Source organism: Lissotriton vulgaris, chromosome 2_2 (assembly GCF_964263255.1).
Source record: "Lissotriton vulgaris chromosome 2_2, aLisVul1.2, whole genome shotgun sequence".
Taxonomy (NCBI): Eukaryota; Metazoa; Chordata; class Amphibia; order Caudata; family Salamandridae; genus Lissotriton; species Lissotriton vulgaris.
The window spans coordinates 15,350,898-15,371,228 of NC_141688.1; the positions used below are offsets into that span (position 1 = coordinate 15,350,898).

General features: G+C 42.8%; 1 protein-coding gene across 1 annotated transcript in view; it reads right to left on the reverse strand.

The window, feature by feature from the left end:
• The window catches only part of SORD (sorbitol dehydrogenase), a 288,944-nt gene that overhangs the window by 208,145 nt on the left and 60,468 nt on the right, over positions 1 to 20,331 (reverse strand). Inside the window, exons 6-7 of the mRNA XM_086959185.1 lie at positions 4,463 to 4,528; positions 826 to 1,001 (exon numbers count right to left, since the gene is read on the reverse strand). Of these exons, the coding sequence (XP_086815311.1) occupies positions 826 to 1,001; positions 4,463 to 4,528 (242 nt within the window). The remainder of the gene's footprint in view (positions 1 to 825; positions 1,002 to 4,462; positions 4,529 to 20,331) is intronic.

Sequence of the window (20,331 nt, forward strand, 5' to 3'; positions counted from 1 at the left end):
CTGCCTCTCGCCTACTAGATATCACAAACCATATCACTGTGTCTGCAGAGTAACGTATAACCACTAGCTAATTAAGTTATATTTTGCACGCTGGGTGCTTATCCTCCCTTATACTGCTAAGCCCTGCACCACAAGAAAAGATAAGAGCACCTCTCTGGTCACTCACATGCAATACCAAAAGACTTCCCACACAGAATCACAATAAATACAAGACTGCCAACTACACACTCCTTGATGGCAGAGCATGCACCTAACCAAAGGTCACTTTAACACCCCATAACAGGGTATGAAGGACTTTATAACTGCTAAAATGCAATACAATACAACCATCCTGCCCTAACCCCATCCGAGTGGCCCATAATTTGTTTTTATAACTATAAATGGGTTTTGCACTTTACACAGCTACTACGGCTTTTCAAACATGTATGCAAAGTTGTGAGCCCTCGGGGTTGGCATAGTTGCATACCCCTTATTTACAAAACACTTAACACATTCCCTTTACTACAGTAAAATAACTACCCAAGTGACAGAAAGGTTTCAGAAGATACCTTGCCTACAGGTTCATTCATATATACAGATTGCTGATGAACAGTGGAGTAGCAAGGGTGGGGGGGTCCGCCACGGGCGGCATGAGTTTTTGGGGAGGCGGCCTACCCTCGCTCTACCTGCGGCTGTCGTTCGTGGGACTCGCCAGCACAACCCCCACATAGGTCTTACTGGAGGCAGGGCGGCAAAAGGAGTTACCGCCATGGACGGCCAAAGGCATTGCTACACCACTACCGATGAAGAAGAAAACAGAGCATAAAGTGAAAGGCTTTGACTCACATAGATTCCAGTTTGGATGCAGGACTCGGCACCGGTGCACTCGATGGTAATCTCAGGCATGCAGCCAAGCAAGTCTCCCACTTTTTGTGCAATCTGCTGGGGAGTTTCACTGCTGATCTGGAGAGTGAAGTCTGCCCCAACTTCTTTGGCCTTTTCTAGCCGAGGAGCAGATAAATCTGAAGAGGAATATAAACTGATAAAGAACAAGAAGTATATACACAGATTCCCTTTTTCCCTTCCTATTAACATTTTCATCTTTTTCCAGACAAAAATTCTACACACCTGCCCACAGATCTTTTATACATAGCAATTAAGGGCATGTTTGTGGTAAGGAATTAAACAAGTTTTTCATTGTGCGTTAAGTATACTAGGTGGGCTTTTCACATTGTATCAAGGCTCAAAAAGACTCAATAACTGAGGAACCAGCAGGTGCTCCCTGATCCAGTTCAGCCATGGACCTTCACAGCTGAGGGAGGGGACAGGGATATTCAGTAACTGAACTTCAGTCTTCAATGTTCCTACGAGCACAAAAACTAGCTTTTCAGAACATTTAGTTAAATTAAATAAGATTATCAGTTATAGTGCTATATTTATTGGTCCGTCCACAATAACGTTTAAATGATTTTTTAAATGTACTGTCCAAGGACAAAAACAAATAAATACAAAAATTCCAACAGACGGCAATTGCCGGCTCTTACTTCTCAATGCACTGATATGGATCTTGCCAGAGTCACAAAGGCTCTGGAACTTATTTAGTGACCCAATTTTAAGTCCGAGCCATACGCCTTGGGTGGCCTTCAGCCAGCCCAACACAAAGTTATCATCTCATATCCACCTACCACACAACTAACTTCAAAAAGTCATGTGGGCATACAGTCTAGGCAGCACCTACTATCTTCAAACGGGAGTATTGCCCTTCTTACTTTCAAAAAAAGAAATATGTTAAGACTGGTGAAAGACTGCCAATTTTAACGATGGGTACAGTGATGCTGACACCTCCAGAGTGTAATGTGGAGACCAATGCTGATAATGAAGAACACTTTAGTTTTCAGATACAAGAACTAGTATTTCATTTGAATTCTGGACTTTGTAGTCTTCTAGTTAGAAATATAAACCAATGCCTGGAGTGCTGGGGGTGCTCGACTTTGGGTGACTTTTACACCAATTACATTTTTATCACATTTAAGGAAGCACAGGAGATCTTTGGAGTGGAACGGGCCAGGTTTTAACCTATGCAAGCACTGTGGACATTTTGCAAGAGGTCTGGCCCACATACCCAGACGTCCCCCCTTCCTCTGAACTGACTAGAATATGGTGGAGATAGACATTTGGTTTCTCATTTACACAGAGCCATGACTGCTGACAAACCAGTGATCATACTTCGGGCGGGGGAACTGGGTGCACCTCTAGAAGACACACAATGGAAAGCTGATTGCACACTTGTTAAGCAAAGGACAAGCAATGTGCAGTTCAAACTAGTACATTTCAATAATATACACCGCACATGTTACCCCAGTGTTCCTACATAATATTGACCCCACCAGAACTGACAGGTGTCACCAGTGTCAGGGTGGACCTTTAACCTTTCTTCACTTAGCCTGGTACTGTCCCCCAGTACATGCTTACTGGGAGATGGTAGTCAGACAATTAGAGGGCATTGAAGATATAGACGTGAAACTAGACCCGGCCACCTGTCTCTTGGGTATGGTCCAGAAATGCAAAGGCAGGAAAATGGAATGGAAATTCACGCAACTGGCCCTGCTACCAGCAAATTGGTGATTTGCAATTTAATGAATGAACCTGTTAGGACATAGGGAAGAGGGGTGGATCTAGGAAGTTATGGAATGGGCAGTAGGCGAAGAAGTGCAACTCTGTTAGTTTAGGAGAGACAACCAGGCACAGGAGGATTTGCAAACATGGTCGGAGACCCTTGCTAATTCTGGGGAGATGGAGGTGAGCTCTGCACACGACAGACAAGAAACTGAGCGCAACTGTATGTTGGGGGTAAATATCTGGGAATAACAGGTGATTTTTTTCCAACTGTGATGTTCTGTTGTATGGCGTTTTAGGCTCCGAGTGAATTTTCCCGATTCATGCCCTTATATAGGTACAATTCACATTGCCCAAATATAGGCATAGAAATCATTCCCTTATTTAGACATAGCCCATGTAGATCAAATACAGGCATGGCTACTTCCACCCGTACCAAAACGTCACAACGATTTCTTGGAAAATTGGCTTAAGCAGTCAGGGACCTTCCCTTGCTTGAATATTGATTTGTCCAAGAACTCATGTACTTTACAAAGAACTACTATTCCCTTGGGGTTCTTTCCTGACATTATTATGCCTGACGTTATGTCAAACTAGACAGCTTCAAGGTATAAATATGCCTTCACTTGCTCTAGCAAGATACGGTGGTTCAGAGCAGTTCGACTATCTACTTGCCCGATGCAGCTCGCTACAGCACGTGCCGAAGGAAGCCGACCCTCCAGCTGACGCACTGATCGAGAGCCTGCATTTCTCTTGGCGAGAATCCAGCTCCAGTGTTTCCAAGCTACCTTGCCGGGTGTTGGGAAATCGAGTCCCGAGACTGAGATACCAGACCTCCTTCATTCTAAACTAAAGGTATGGAGCTGATTAGAACCTAGAGAAACCTTGGATAGATTATTGGCCAAGAAAAACTAAACCTATGCTACACCACACGTACTCCTCCCGCGTATTAGACTTAGGTTAGGTACATTGGGGTAGGCGTATTTTAGAAGCACCAGTTGAGTACTTTTAGCCATTGTTATTTATGTATGTATTTATATGTTATGTTATTAACATACAAAATATGGTTTAGAAACCATACAATGCTCTTACAGTATTCATTTATAATATTGTTCTTGCTGTACGCATTATACTTTGCAGTCTGCATTACGATTGTAGCAATTCTACTTGCATGAGAAAGAAGACTGTTCAATAAAATCTTTCATTGAAAACGCCTGTCTCTCTATTTCTCTGCACCTCTGTAGAAACGAAGCATGCATGAGTGACTGAGTGAAATACTTATCTATTGTTTCTGCGACTCTAGAGTCATATTTCTTATTCTTGGGAAACAAAGTTGTCATGTTTATGCGGTTGTCAGAAACAAATCCCTTCTTGTGAATTCGAGAAAGTTTCTAGTGACCTCTGAGCTAGCTGGCATTCACTCTTAAGTTTAATATATTCGATAGAGACCTAGTCGACCTTAGTCCTACGTCTAATCTATAGGATATATTATTCCAATGCGCAGAGCCTATTGGGAATATAGGAACTACACTACAGTTCTGTACACGAATGGTCCCTCTATGAGGAACTACTGCTGTTTTTATAACATATATGGGCTGATGGCTGGAACGTTTAAATGCGTTTCAAGTACAATGTTTGTAATGTACCGACTGTCTATTTAACAATAGAAATAGATTCTTAAAAAAAAAAAAGAAATGTAAACCAAAATTACAATTGCCAGAAATGCATTGGAAAAAAACAGAACTAGATTAACAGTAGCCTTACTTAAGAAAACTTCAGAGATTTAAAAGAGGCATACTGCTAACTACACAATGAGTCAAATTATATTTACATTTATGTTTTTCTGGATAGAAACATTAATTCATACCACATATCACTGTGTGAGCAGCTCCCATTGCCTTTGCAACTAGAAGAGAAACGAGCCCAATAGGTCCTGGATAAGAGAGAGAAAGGAAGAACAATAGAATTGACAAATTAAATGTTCTATTTAACACATAAGATTTGACTACATTATAACCAGGAAATTACACCAGCTTCATTCTACATCATACCAATCCATGCTATATGAGGAAAGTCCACCCCCGCAAAACAGGCAACTCTTATTTCTGCCCACCTCAAATATCTTTCTCTCTACATATTCAAAATATTCTCTTGGGCTCTAAGACACAAAGTTTAAAATGTGGCCAGACTCACATGTATCAGATGCATTACCTTCCTTGGAGACAGAATAATCAGGCTAGGCTACCCCTATGCCCAGCTTTAATGCTTTAATGGATTTATTCAGTATGAGGGAGCACAAAGCCAACAATCACCTGAGGCCTGTGCATATGCTAGCATGAGGTCTTGGTCAATAACATGAACTTCTGTTCTGTGATCCTTTCCTCAGTAGTCAGGTTGTAACAGCTAGAGTGAACAATGAAGTGTCCAAGTACTAAGTGAACCTTCAGAGATGTCCAAGGACCTCAGGTTTTTAGGCCAAAGTCTATTTCTCCCTTGATCCTAAGTTATCTGAAAAATTATATATTACTGGACTAACGTTCCATACACCTAATTGTATCATAAGAGAAACCACTTACTTTAAAGTTTTGCTCTGAAACTCTCTGCCAGATTGAGATGCCTCATCAATTCCAATGTCCAAAGGATTTCTGACACATAAAGTCCACCAAACTATCTGCCTACTGTCCCTGTGGTCTTCAGAGTGGTGGCTAACTGAATTCAGGAATTTCTTCAGTACTCCCCCCTTCAGGTTTACGTCTGGCACTAGTCAAGATTCTCATTTTGGTTTTAGCTACAAGGCTGCATTCGATGTGTTAAAATCCTCTTCTGAATTTGGGATTGTTGTTGCTACTGGTTTATGAGGGATCTATAAAAGACAATTTTGGAACTTATTGGAACATTTCCCATGTGGATCCATTGGCCTCATGCGTTTAACAAAGTTTTGAAACCCACTGGACAGTGATGCATTTTTCTTTTGCATCTTGAAATGTGCCTTGCCCTATAGAAAGAAGCCACTGTGATCCTTTGAGAGAGGTAGGATTTCGTTTTCTTCCTGCTAAAGTTATCTTTTCAGTTACTTTTAAGTGACTACAAAGAGTGGGGAGTTGGTGCATGACTACAAAGTGGCCCTTATCTCAAGCTCCTCATAGATTATGTGATTCTTAGCTATGTCACTCAAGTCATAAATCGTTTTATTGGGTTCACAAAATAGACCATAATAGTGCATGTACATAAAATACATTAAAACTGCTAAAATTACACTATAAAATCATATGTAGGAGAAAAGGCTTATTCAAAGCGCAAAATTTCCAAATGTTTCAGACATTTTCTATATTAGACCTAGGGGTGGTTATTGGACCGCCAAACCCGCGGAGGTTCGGCAGCTAACTATTCTGAGATTGGCAGTAGGACCGCGCAGGCCCGCTACAAACACAGAAGAACCACTGTTCCCTAGCGGTGTTGCAGCAGTGTGAGGTAGTACTATGCTACTATGCTTGCGGTGCCATTACAGCACCGCCAAGCATATTCCTCACTGCCAGCCTTTTTATGGTTGTGAGCCCGCCATGAAAAGGGGGACAGTGAGGGAACTGAGGGGGCCTACAGGGCCCTCTGGTGCTTCAGACATGAGGCACCATGTGTGTGCATGCCCCCTCTTTCCTGCATTTCATGGACTGCACAGTCCATGTCATGCAAGAATGGGCTTTGGCGTTCACTGCCTTTTTCGCAGGGATTGCCGTGGGAACTCCAAAAGACTGCACGCCAAAACAACGAGAAAACTCGTAATCTGCCAGGTGGTAAGAGGTGAGCTTTGGCAGTATGGGAGTGCGGTGATGGCGAGCTGCCCCGCTCCCACACCGCCAGCTCAGAATCAGGCCCTGCAGGATTAACAAAGGAAACTATCACGTGACATACTTGGACATCTTCCATTTCACACAAATACAAAAAATCTGATTTATAACCACTAAAAAAATTGGTTCAACAATATTGGTTTTAATAAAAGTTTCCTTGGAAATATGTAGACTCTATAAAAAAATAATATAGTGCAAGGTTGATTGCTTTGGCCCCATCACATGGACAAATATGTCAGTCTTTACACCAATTACCCACTTTGGGGAATCGTACTATGTGACTGCTAGTACCAACCTAGATGTCAGAATATAACAATGCCTTACATTATGTGTCATAGAGAAGTACTGTGCAATACCACCATCTTGCGTAAATAACATATAACTCTGGGCAGTACAACATTTTTATTTCTTGTACTTTCCTCTGATCCTCTTTATAGTCCAAGAATAAACATTTTTACTTCCCATCTTTCAATAGACATAACAAAGTCTGGTTCATCAAAACCAGATACAAGATTAATGAGCTCTAAACTCCTATGGATATAAGCTACCCGTGGAATTGTTTGTGTATGTTCAAGACTGGCAATTTCCTTAATGATCAGAATTTCTGGGGTAGACTAAATCGTGTGTCAGAGGAGCACAGGCCTTACATGGATATAGGCTTCCAGATATGTAATGCCCAGTTCTTTAAGACCTTTTTGAGAAATATTTTTTTTTGCTTTTATAAAATACCACAGATAACACATATACCTGCTACGTAAATAGTTGCATATGGGGGATTTATTTTTATAGATTGTCAGCATTGTCTTTTACCGCTTATTGTCTAACTTGTTTGCAAATGGAAACACCACCTTGTTTATGCCAATACACTGAATTTCTAACATTTTTCAAATGCCCCCAGCTACCGATAGCATCAGATGTGATACGTATCCAATGTCTTTATGTGTTTCCCATTTATTTTATGGAGTCAAGTCTTAGGTTTCCGCTGCCCACAGATCACGGTAAACGATCTTATAACATTTATATTCATATTACTTTCTTCAATGTATACAGAAAATTGATCGATCAAGTGCTGTAAATCATTTGCTGTTCTGGGTAAGAGTACTGCATCACCTGCATATAATAAAATTACAAATCAGAATTTCCGATCTGCCGGATCTTGTCAACCCCATTAAAGTGTGGTGGAAAAATGAAATGGGGCCAGCACACACCCATTACATTAAAAGACTTGGTGCACTCCCCATTTAGTCCATATTGGTTTATGGCTGTTGCCCTTTCATACAACCTATGCAGTATAGAGAGCCAGTATAGAGATTATCTCTTTCAGACCCCAAGAGATTTCCTGGTTTGACATAACTGAGCATGATTAACAACGTCAAAAGCACTGCACAGATCCATAAAGCAAAGGCTGAAATATCCGGGCTTTGCCTGAATATATTTACCAATGAGCAGGTTCAAGTTTACACAATGTTGCAAGGTACCCATAGCCCTCCTGGACCCATACCGTGCATCTGTAAGGATCAAATCATCTTCTGCATACCCTTTACAGCTTATCCAAAATAACCTTACCAAACAAATTCACGGATGAATCTAGGAGAGATTTAGATTTGTAACATTTACAATTGCTGCTAATGCCCTTTTTAAAAATCGGCACAATTGCCATCCCATTTACAGCAGCGTTAAATACTACGGTCAAAATTGGTGCCCATAAATCTATTAGGTTCATATATGCTCCGACTGGCACCCCGTTTGGTCCCGTTGCCTTTCCCTTCCAAGACTCTTTTAGGGCTTTCCTTACTTCAGAATGGTAATTATGATGAGTAACGCAGTATTCAATTGAGCATAAGACTTAAACGCATCCTTTTCCTTTTTTATTTGAAGTAGGGACTAGGCCTTCCTATGTTATTGGTTGTTGGGAGTAGGGTGGAACTAGGGCTAGGGTTAGACCTTTAATTGGAAGTAGTGATTAGGGCTTCTGGTGTGATTGGTTGCTGGACTAGGTGTGGGATTTAGAGTAGGGTTAGGCTTTCTATTGGAAAAAGGGACTAGGGCTTCCAGTGCCATTTGTTGCATGGACTTGTTTTGGGACTACTGGTAGGGCTAGGACCTTTATTGGACGTAGAGATCAGGGTTTTTTAACTGATTGGGTGCTTGGACCAGGGCTAAGATTGGCTGTAAGGTTCTGGTCTCCTATTGGCTCTAGATTTTAGGGCTAGTGTTGTGATTGGATAGTGTTAGGGCTAGGGTTCCCATTGGCTGAAGGGTGAAGGGGTCACCCGATTACTAGGGCTATAAAAAAGGCCAGGCTTAGGGCGTCTCAGCCCGGGCATCGAGGCTAAGGGCAGAGAGGACAAGGGCAGATTCCTGTTTGAGCCTGTTCGAGACTGGTCGGGACTAGGGCCAGAAATGCTGCCCTTTTTCTCATTTAGCAATACTCAGCCCACACCATCCACATCCACAAACAGAGCAGCACACTCACACCAAATGTACACCTCGCACAACACTATGCACAAATTAATGTACCAGCCTGCCTTACAAACCCAACCAAACCACATCTACACACCCTACTATCCCAACTACCACACATATCCACCATCACCTACAAACAGTACACAACTCTATCCTATACCACTAACCAATACACTCATCACTAACACAACGCCAATGAACACCATACATAACTACATCCAATTCAGACACACTCTCCCTGCTGTAATTACACCTAACATACCACCTTTTTACAACTTTACAAAATTAAACGAACATCAAGGTGGGGTCAAGCCTCATACAATTCGGGGCCATTGCAGTTATTTTGTCAAACATTTCCTGGTCAGTGGCATGAGAGTAAATGAGCATAAGAGTGGGTTCAGGTGTCAGCTCTGTGCCCACTGGATTCCGGATCAGAGTTATCAGTGTTGCCACGTACACAATGTTGTATTTAGCATGCATGTAGCATTTTTTAGATGCTATTTTTTCGTACTGCGAGTGCTCACATCACCTGTGCGCTCCTCTAAGCCTGTGATATATTTGTGTGGGCAGAACGTATATCTCACGGACAGTCCCTCTCTCATTTATATTCAGTAAAATGGAGGTAGACACTAGGAGAATATGAGGAAAAAACGTGATTGTGGTTCACATTTTATCTTTAATTTTTCAACCATGACCGCTGTGTGTGTGGGGGGATTGTGGGGGGGGGGGGGGGGGGGAGGGAGTGCGAAGTGGTTTGCCTACTAAATGCGGGCCTGCAAAGGAGAAGATTAAGAATGTGGGGAGAAACAATGGACGTTAATACTGGATGCTCTCTGAATATTTCTCCATCACTCTTGCCCATGGAAACAGAAATGTGTTCCATTAAGTATTCGGTGGACGGCCCTTGTGGAAATGTATAGTGTGATAGGGGCAATGTTTGCATAGTGATTTTCATTAATATAACATATAATCACTGGAGGTTGGCCATGCATAGAACTTTACTCTGAGCCACTGTGCCAGTATGCGCAAGCTTAAACTATTCAGTGTAGTTACTTTTTCATACTTCAAAAGCCCCTACACAGCACCTCTACCTCCTAGTTATAGATATATATATATATATATATATATATATATATATATATATATATATATATATATATATATATATATAGCCGGAGTATGCAGTGGATAGGTCAACTAATAAAAATCTTCTGTCACAAGAAATCGTAGACCATACAGCAATACAGTCTACAAGAAGTTACCAGTCAGCCTTGAGAGTCCCAGCCCAACCCATGATCACTGACCCAATGAAAGTCCCTAAAGGACAAACATGTCCCGACCTTTGTAGACAGTACAGCAGCTCAGACCATCCACTGCACAAAGCCGGTCTGCTGCTCTGCTGCCTGTGTTGCACTTTCACTTGGCAGAATACGTGCTTACCTTATAACAGGTGAAAGAGTGGGCAACACCAGGGTCGAGGTGATTGAAAGGATACTTCACGATTTAGCATTTGGGTGGAATAACAGCTCTGATTAAGGCTCTCTGCGCCTTTTATCTTACCAGAGTGGGCTGGGTGCAGGCAGACGTCGATTTGGGTTTGGAAACATGTGCTAAATAAAAGCACCAAATTGCGGTGGAGTTGGTTACAGAGAGCCGAGGCAGAGTTTTCTCAATGGTTTGTTCACGAGTTGTAAGAAATTCTAAATTTGTCTGGTGAAAAATTCTCCCCTCTCTGCCGAGGCTTGGATCGCACAGGACTTCCCAACGGATACGATCCGACCATTTTTTTAAAGCCTCTCCAACTTGTGCAGCCACATTTGTTCCTAACATTTTGTTTAAGCCATAATATTTTCGGAGAAAAAGAAGATTTCACTTGCGCACAAGACGGGCCTAAAAAATGCAACTGTGGCAAGCCCTCTTCGAAATAGCGTATTTTGCTAGGTTTCATCCTTGTTTACTGTCTGAATTGTCTACCAAGTGTTTGGTTGATGAATGCCCCTATTTAAAGGGCAAATGTTCTCTATTAGGGCATAACCTTTCTAATAGAAATACATATCTGGCATCGCAGGCCATGGTAATGAAAGGAAATCTTAACCCTTCCCCCTGCAGGGATAGTTCATCCAGTGCCTTAACTAAAAAGACAACTCGCAGGGGCAGATTTATGTAAGTAGGAGCAGTAGACGAGGCAAGGCCTTCATGTCTCTTTTCATTTCCAATCCTAAACGGCCTCACAGATTCTGATATGCCAACAAGGCAGACCTTCAGGATTGGGACAAGAGTCTCACAGGTACCGATCTCACAGGCACTTTAGACATTCATGCTTAGGTGACTATTGCTAAGGAAATTACTACATAGAGATGACCTATTTAGCAGTCTTATAAACACTACCACTATCTACTTTAGATCTTCCAGGTACTGTAAAAGTTATTGCTATGTATTCTATAGATGCTGCATTTTAGATTATTATATTATACCGTTTTTAATGCCATTGTTATTTGTTTTCTTGAATAGGTATATAGTAATGATTATTATTGATTATTATCTATTGTTTCTTGGGCCTTTTGTCTTTCTATGGATGATATTGTTCTATATCAGCACGTGTCACTTTAAATACATTATGCACTGTATGCGTTACTCCTTAGTAGAGGTACTCGTACTTTAAGACCTTTCTGAAAATTGTATATAAAACAAAGTGTAAAATATTTGACCTTGAGCTACACAGAGTAGAAAGGGGCATTTATTCAGCATTCTAAAATTATGAATAAGGAAAACATTATGCTCCTCTCCCTTAACACTAATGTTCTGAATAACAAACGCAAGACTCAGGCCATTGAAAGCTGGCTAAGAAATCATAATCCAGACGTTATTTTCCTATAGGAAACACATCTCCAGACCGCATCTGCTGCAAGTAAAATATTTCAGAAATGGGCTAGCGTCCACTGTTCAGCAAATGCAGGGTGCGCGCATAAGGGTGTAGGAATCTATATAGAGAAACATATACACTTTCAAGTAAAAAATATCCACTCAGATCCGGGAGGTAGGTGGGCTCTGGTTCATGGTATTTTAAATCAGTCTAGTATTATGTTGGTTACATCTACGCCCCAGATAAGCTGCATACCCTCCTTCAGTTAAAACAGGTACTCTCATGCTACCCAGGATCTATTATACAGGGGTAAGATTTTAATTTCCTACAAGACCCAGCAGTAGATTCCTCAAGAAGAGAGAATAAGAAAAACATGCCCCTATGTAGCTATTGCCTTGGCTACTGTAAAAAAATCTTTTGATTTGGTAGATCAATGGCGTTGTCAACATCCAGGAAAGTAGGAGTTTTCATGTCTCTTGGCAAAATATAATACATCCTCGAGGACAGATTTTTTTCTGATAACTCATGGCCTTAAGTCTAATAAATATGATCATATCTGGAATGCATTTTCAGACCATGCACTAATTAAGATAGAAATAGTGGGAGTAGGTGTCAAGACTAAAATGCCAATCAGATGGTATTTTAATAAATTGAACTTGGAAGATGAAAACTGGTGTGCCGAAATAGACAATGAGATTAAAGCTTTCTTCTCTCACAATGAAGACTCAGCGCCAATTATTATAGTCTGGGATGTATTTAAGGCTACTTTACACGGTATGATAACATCTAAAGAAATCCCGAAACAAAAAGTCAAAAAAAGGAAGAAAGGCTCAAAATTGAGAAGCGTTATACAGAGGCAATGAACACATGAAATATAGGAATTACAAAACGAAACAGGAGCTAGTACAGGTAAAATCCCAGATGCAGGAGTTCCATTACCAATTGGGAGAATAAAATCTTAACAGAGTATTAAATTAAAGACCCCACTAGAATAGTGAAGGATCCAAAGAAAGAGCCCAAATATTGGCCTTCCACAAGATCCTTAGAATCCATGTTATGATGGATCTGTCAGACCTATATACGGGGGAGGCGAAACTACTGCAGCCTGCTTCGAGACATGATGTATTCAGTTATGGACTTGGAGCTCCCCCTTATTTTCCACCCATCTTTTCAAATAGCTCCTCTTTCTGTCCTTTGTAAATGGTGGCTTTTGATTCGTGAATAGGCTTAGTATTTTCTATCTGAAATTTGTAAAGCGCTCTGTGACCAAAAATTGGTATCCTGGTGCTAACTAGACCACTAAGCAAAGATATTGACTAGAACAGGCTAAAACCGGTTGTTAGTGAGGAAAAAGCCAGGTTTTCTAAGACCTTCTGAAATTTAGTAGGTCAGAGTGAAGTCTTAATGGAGCTGACATTTCATTCCAAATCTGAACTGCTTTTGCGGTAAATGCATGTCCTCCTTGTCACACTTTTTAAAATCTATATTCTTGGATATAATCGCAAGTAGCTGATCGAAGGGGTCTGCCAGGAGTATATGTTATCAGTTTGGCCTGCAGGGTTGTGGTCCTTTATTGTGTAGTGCCTTGTGTACAATACAGAGTGATTTAAATAGATTCCTCTCTTTGATAGGCAGCCAATGAAGACCTCTCAGGGCATTTGTGGCAGAGGAGTATCGAGGTCTGTTTAATGTACGAGTTACTTACCTGTATCTGGTAGAGACTATTCTAGTCACAGATTCCTTCATGGAGAATTATCCCCAGGTGTGAGACTGGATCCGTAAACTTTTTGCCACAGCATCCCTGCACACCGGGGGCGAGGCGACACCACGCGACTCCGCCCAGGCGTCGTCCGTGTACGTGATGTCAGTGAGGTCACATAAGCCCCACCCCGGTGCGCCGTCAGTTTTCTTCGGAGAACTTTTCCAGGCCGCAACGCGGAGCCACCAGGCAAAACTGTGGGAGCATGGGAACAGTGTGCGAAAGAGTAGAAACAAGGAATGGAGACAAGTGACACCATAATTAGCAGTGCAACACTGCAGTATCCAAAGGCAGAGGCAGAATAAAGAACAGAGCAGAGCCCTGAGCAGCTACCCTGCCAGTATGTAAACCGCCTTCCCCACTCCCCCGGAGACAGGGAACATATGCAAAGTCATGACACCTGTAGCAGGCCTACAACCCCCACCCGGAAATAGGGAAGGGGAGCCAGCCCCAGAACAGACAGGAACAACAACCCTCTAAGCCACCCCAGCCCAGGGAACAAGGGCAAGGCATGGCCAGATGACCCCAACACAGAGGACAGCAGAGGGGCAGGGACCCCTAGCAGCAAGAGGAAGGGAGGGGAGGGCAGAGATTGAAGGCAACACCCCCACCCTCCAAACCTGGAGCAGCCAGAGTAGTGGTTCACAGGAGCCCTATAACCCCATCCTCCAGAGAACCAAAATGGAGGAAGGAACAGCAACCTGCCAAGAGTGAAAGAATGCACTCACAGGAGACACAGTCCCCACCAGGAGGTGGGTGCCGAGACTAACCCTCGCAGATCGGGGAGGAAGGGCGGGCCGTGAAGGAATCTGCGGCTAGAATCGTCTCTACCAGATACATTGTTACCGAAGGTAAGTAACTCATACATCTAATAGATACTACTAGCCGCAGATTCTTCATGTACAATAGACACCCTAGCAATACCCACAGGGAAGGAGGGTCTGCAAAAGGACCCCACCAGCCATGACAGGACAGAGGGTCTCACAGGGGACCAGACCTACGGACCGGACAAGTAACCTGGGCCCTCCCAGACATGAGGAGCCCCCACAAGCAGAGCACCACCGACCCCAGAGGGATGGAGGAAGAAGAAAGAAGAGGAGGCCCTCACACTCACGATGGAGGAGGCAAGGCCAGAGAGGCCGTAGTACCCCACACCCATCCAAGGCAACAAAGCTTCCATCCAAAGCCAAGGGGAGAGCCCTGAGGGCCCAAGGAAACGTGGGAAAAGAAGGTGAGTCCACCCCAGATGGAAGGCACAAGGCCAGCCAGAGTGGCGCCAACAGACATAGCCGCCAGAAGCAAGAAAAAACAGCCCAGGGCCCCAGGAAGACCAGGTGGGCGACACCTGACAAAGGAGAGCACAGAATCATCCCAGCCCACAGGACAGGAGCAGGGAGGTGAGGAAATGGCCGGACACACCACCACGAGGGGCCGTGCACACGACCTCAAGAAGCAAAGCAACATATATAAACGCCATGGAGAACAGGCAACCAAAGGCCACCAGAACTCCCCAGCAGAGTGCAAGCTATAACAACTACCACTACCTCACATAGGGTACGTTAAGTCTCAAGACATGGGAACCCTCTTTGGAAGAACTTCTGCAGCTGAGGAAAAAACAAAAGAGACACAGGGAAACACTCCAGTGAAAGGCTCGACAAGCAGCCCAAAAGAAAAAAACAGAAGGCCTAATCTCAGGGCCAAGTCTGTGTAACAGTTCCAGCAAAAAACACACACAGTGAACAAAGGGCCATCCAGCAGCCAACAATGCCAAAGTCCCAGCAAGGAGGACTCAATGGCCAAAAAACACACTACAGCAAGAGTGACCGTCCCAAGAAGGACCCGAACCAGCTCAACTCAGCAGTCACTGAGGAGGATAAGGCGTAGTAGGAGGAGGGCGGAGCCCTGCCAGGAACCTTTGGATGGCGGAGTCAGCCGGGGCATGAAACAACAGGCCACCATCAAACGGAAGATCAATGAGACGCTCTCGAATATTTTTGGGGAACACGCCATTCCGAAGCCAAGCATGGTGCCGGAGGGAGACTGAGGAAGCCATGGCCCGGCCCAGCACCTCCGAGATATCCAGAGCGGAGCGGAGAATAAACGCCGCTAGCTCCCGGTCATCCAACGCATGATGCCGTAAGTCCACCTGAGCAGTCTCTTGAGAAGCTGCAGATCCCAGAGACTCAGCCGAGTTCCAAAAACAAGAGGAGGCCTTAGCTAGTACACACAAGGTGTTAAGGGCCCGCAGGGCAGCGCTGATCGAGGCAAACATGTTGCACCCCCAAGAGTCCAGCGAGCGGGCCTCCCGGGACGGCGGAGTCAACAGTGGCGGCAGTGAGAGAAAAGCAGTTCGCAAAAGTGGACTGGCGGCAGAGGAGTGGAGGGAAAGACACGTCGGGTCCACTGGCGCCGGAAGGTGCCGGTGCAGAAGGTGTTGAGGCACCAGATCCCCTAAGACGGGACGCCTCCAAGCCCCCGTCAGGGAAAAAGGAACAAACCCTCAAAAGGAAGCAAAATCTCCCTCACATCAAGAGATGGTCCGCCGGAATGTGAGCTATCGGAATGCCCACAGCCGTGAACACCGCGTGAGCGAAGGCCGCACCCACCTCTGTAGGACCCCGCGGTGGAGTAAGCAGCTCCTCTGTGGGCGACGGCTGCAAACGAAGGCGGCTGTCCCCGAAGCCAAGCGGGACAGGCAAAGGCCAGACCTGGAAGTCAGAAGGAACCGAAGAATGGGGGACCTGTCGCTCCTCCGACGAACACCTCTGCCTCAGAAATGACGGGGAGCCGCACTTTGACGACGCCGGTGAAAAAGAGACCACGCAGCGGCCAGTCTCCGGGGAGGACAACACCAATATGCAGCCGGCATCTGTAGAAGAGGGAGCATCCAAAAGACTAATCCGCGGCACGACCCCTGTGCTGAGCCTTAGAGTCCGCCGTCTGAGGCATGGCGCCAACACCATCCGGAGCTGAAGGAGACATTTTGCTTCACCAACAGAGAAGATACACAAGCTTGTCTGTTTTCAAACATATGCTGAATTCTCTTCATGGCATGTACCATTTAATAATGGAACCAACCATTTCATGTAGTCCAACGGGATTATCAGTCCTTCTGCCATGTTTACCTCCCTAACACACGTACTTAATGAAAACCAAGATAGGGGCCATTATAGACGCCACAAAAGATGTATTGCGGTGAACACCAACATATATCGTAGCAGGTGCATGAAGGGGTATTCTGCATTTTGAACCTCACTATGAGCCATTTGAGTATTGCAGCGTGGTTTTAACCATACTCTTTTATTGCATGTGCACGAACAGGCATCTTGTAACGTATATGTGACGCCTTACAACGATTAAGGTTTTGAGTTGATCACAATTATACAAGTCACCATTGTCACTGGGGTCATTTTTTGCCTTGTTTGATCCACCAAGCACACATACTAGCAGCTTTTTAATTTCTTAGAGCCACACAGTAAAGTGTATAAAGACGGGTTCACATCGGGACATCACGGTGTACAATAATAAACTTGATGGCATGGCACATGAAATACTCCTTCACGGACTGCGACTTAACTCACTTGCATGGATCTTGGAGCAAGGATCAGGATGCTTATATACTCTAAGCACATATCTATGAACCAATTTGTCTTAGATTTATGTACTACATTTCTGTTCAGGTTTAAGACAAAGTACCCCTGTTGAAGGGCATAGCCCAAAATGCATCGAGATAATGAAACACCTGATAATGAATTGATTTGCACAGAATACTGTGACCACATGTGATCTTTGATCATCATATATCTGCGAATGAAGTTTGGAATGTTTACTGTTTCAAATGAATTACATTTGATACAACAGCATTTGCATTAAGGACCATTCAATTCTTGAAGAGACAAATGGAATAACTGTCCCAGAGCAGTGCATGAAGAGGACATCTCTCCCCGCCAGGGAGGGTACAACTGAGTTCATGTTACAAATACGCCCAGGAACAGGAGGAGATACTCCAGTGCACACACTTACGTTTACAATTTGGGATTACCTTATTTACCAATCAATAGTTTTCACATTCATCTGATCAAGGACAAAGCCCCAATTCACAACCATGTCTTATGAAGAGATTTCAAAAACTTAACGGACAATAGGGCCAGTACTTTTGCTTTCTCGCCAGATGAAGCTCAACAAATGTATTCTTTAATAGGCGAAGTGGAGTCCATAGGCTCAAGCACTGGATCAGTACAGAGTGACATCAAGCAAATTTTATATTTAACTAAAGGGAACAGCAACCACAGGTTACATGCGAGTACACTCATTAAATACCATAGGGTACAGCAAATCCCAATTGGATTAAGAACCCCACTGAAACCAACAACATACAAGAAACAATTCAAAATTCATCAACAGATGGTATGCTATCCTGTACAAATGTTCTTTAGACCTGATTTTATTCATAGTGTAAGACTTATCCAAATTACTGGACGGACTCAACAGCTAAATAAACCAACTGAAAACTAAGTTATCCAATAAATGAAAAGTGAAGAATAGGACAAGACATTAACAGACATCAATGCTCAGAGGAGCGTTATATGACAAAAATAAATGAACGCAAAATAAGGAAAGTCAATTAACAACAATACAAATGAACATGCTACAAAAAGGTATATCATTCGCTCCTAGATACCACTCCAACGAATTGGGACAAGAAATCAGTTTTCTAAATTAATGAGAGGAACCAATGTTTATTTGAAATCTCCTGAAACAACCCTCAACATTACAATAGTTTCCATCAGAGTTCGTTAAAGTCTCATCAACCGTATTCACAACTATTAAGAGTCAAACGGATTATCTCTGACCCCCAAGTTCAACACGTGGATGGATCTCATGGTGAACAACTTTACACAACGAGGTTACCCTGAAACTACCATAAAAAAGACATCATATATATACTATTGTGCCCATGTGGTTTAGCATACATTGGAGAGATAGGCGTGTATTCCGTACGAGATTCAGCAAGCACAAATCTGCCATCTGAAGGCGCATGGTAACAGCCCCCGTAGTTCAAATTTTTTTAGATAAGTAACACACTGAAAAGGATCTGAGGTGGTGTATTTTGGAGAAAGAGCAGTGTAATGCAGGCTTGCTTGAAGAAATTACTCATAAAAGAAGGGAAGCATTCTGGACTTTCAACTTGAACAGTGTAACAGAAGGACTTAATGAAGAGATTGTTTGTATTGTCACCAACACTTAGTAATTTAGTTTTTAACAAACTTTAATCGGTCAATACTTCATACCCCATACACTTTGTGGGACCCCACTTTTTTTCCACATTTGTGATTCTTCATATTGGAACCCTATATATTTGGATCTCCTTTGATGTGTAGTAAAATTAGTGATTAAGGCCGAGGTTATAACCATCCTTCTCTGCAACCTTTTTTGTCCTATTGTTTGGTTATCAAACATAGTGACAGATGTGTTTCGTCATCCCACATTGTGGTGGTGGCAGTCCCCCATTTTGGCATCTATTAGAGATATTATATATATTAGTAATATATAAATTATATATATATATATAATATATTATATATATATATTACTATATTATGACTACATTATTTTTACCCTATGTTAAATTATATCCTTCTTGGTCTCAATTTATCATCACCTTGAAACACGAGTCTTTTAGCCCACTTGAAGATGGCAACCATGGTTTGCCTTTCTGACTCATGTCAGTTCTAGTAGTTCACGTGATATCTATACATCTACGCATAATGACGTGGAGGTCTCTTGTTACAGCTTCTTGTTAAAGTGTTATTGTCATCTACCAGGCTGGGTATATGGACGGTTCATGATAATCTTACAGCCTCATTGTTAGGCTACCAAACATACTGACAGTCTTGTTTAGTTTGTAATTCCACATTGCGGAGGTGGTAATCCTGCCTTACGCCACATATTAAATAAATCAGTATCACCACATTATTATTATGATTGCCATTATTTTCTAGCACATTATATTTTTCTCGGTCTAATCTCAATACTCCTATTAAATAGGAGTGTATCAGATCACTCCTAAGATGGTACTCGTGATTCGCACTCTGGTCTTACTTCAGTTTCAGTATACCTCACGTGACGACTAATTGGCCATATGTCATGACTAGGCAGTCTCTATTTACAGTTATTCGTTGGCGTTCACCGGCATCTACTCATCTGGTATATCAATGGTGCATGCACTTCCTTACACCACATCGACCCGGTAAGCCATCTCGCAGGTATGATCACAGCTCAGTTTGTATTACTTTTTATTTTTAGCCGGCATCAGCCCTTAGTCTTCATGGGGAGTGTAGCTTTAGTTACTCAGCGCGAGGAATGGCTTTGACCTGTCAGTTTCAGTCTGCCATTTTCATAATACAGCAGCATAGTGGCCATCTCCACTGAAACTACATTGATATCAATATAGCTTGTAAGTATCGCACTTTGAGAAGTAGCACATATTGATTGATATAGAGGAACTTCACTGAGGTTTCTTCTCTCATTCTTTTTGTTTGTAGCATTCCTGGCTCTATATTATCAGTCATAGGTGGTTGATGCACCCCTCTTCTTTTGTGTTCCTTTTCTCTTCTTTTATAAATTGCGTTTCTCACCTCTTTACAATTCTTCCCACAGTAAGTATGGGGAGATATATACCTTTGTTGTGTGAATGTCACAAAGTGTGGTTTTCTAGCATTGGTATTCATTGATAGTCATTTAAGTGAATCGATTCAAATGTTCTTCTGTATGGGCTCATAACATATGCTATTTATACTTTG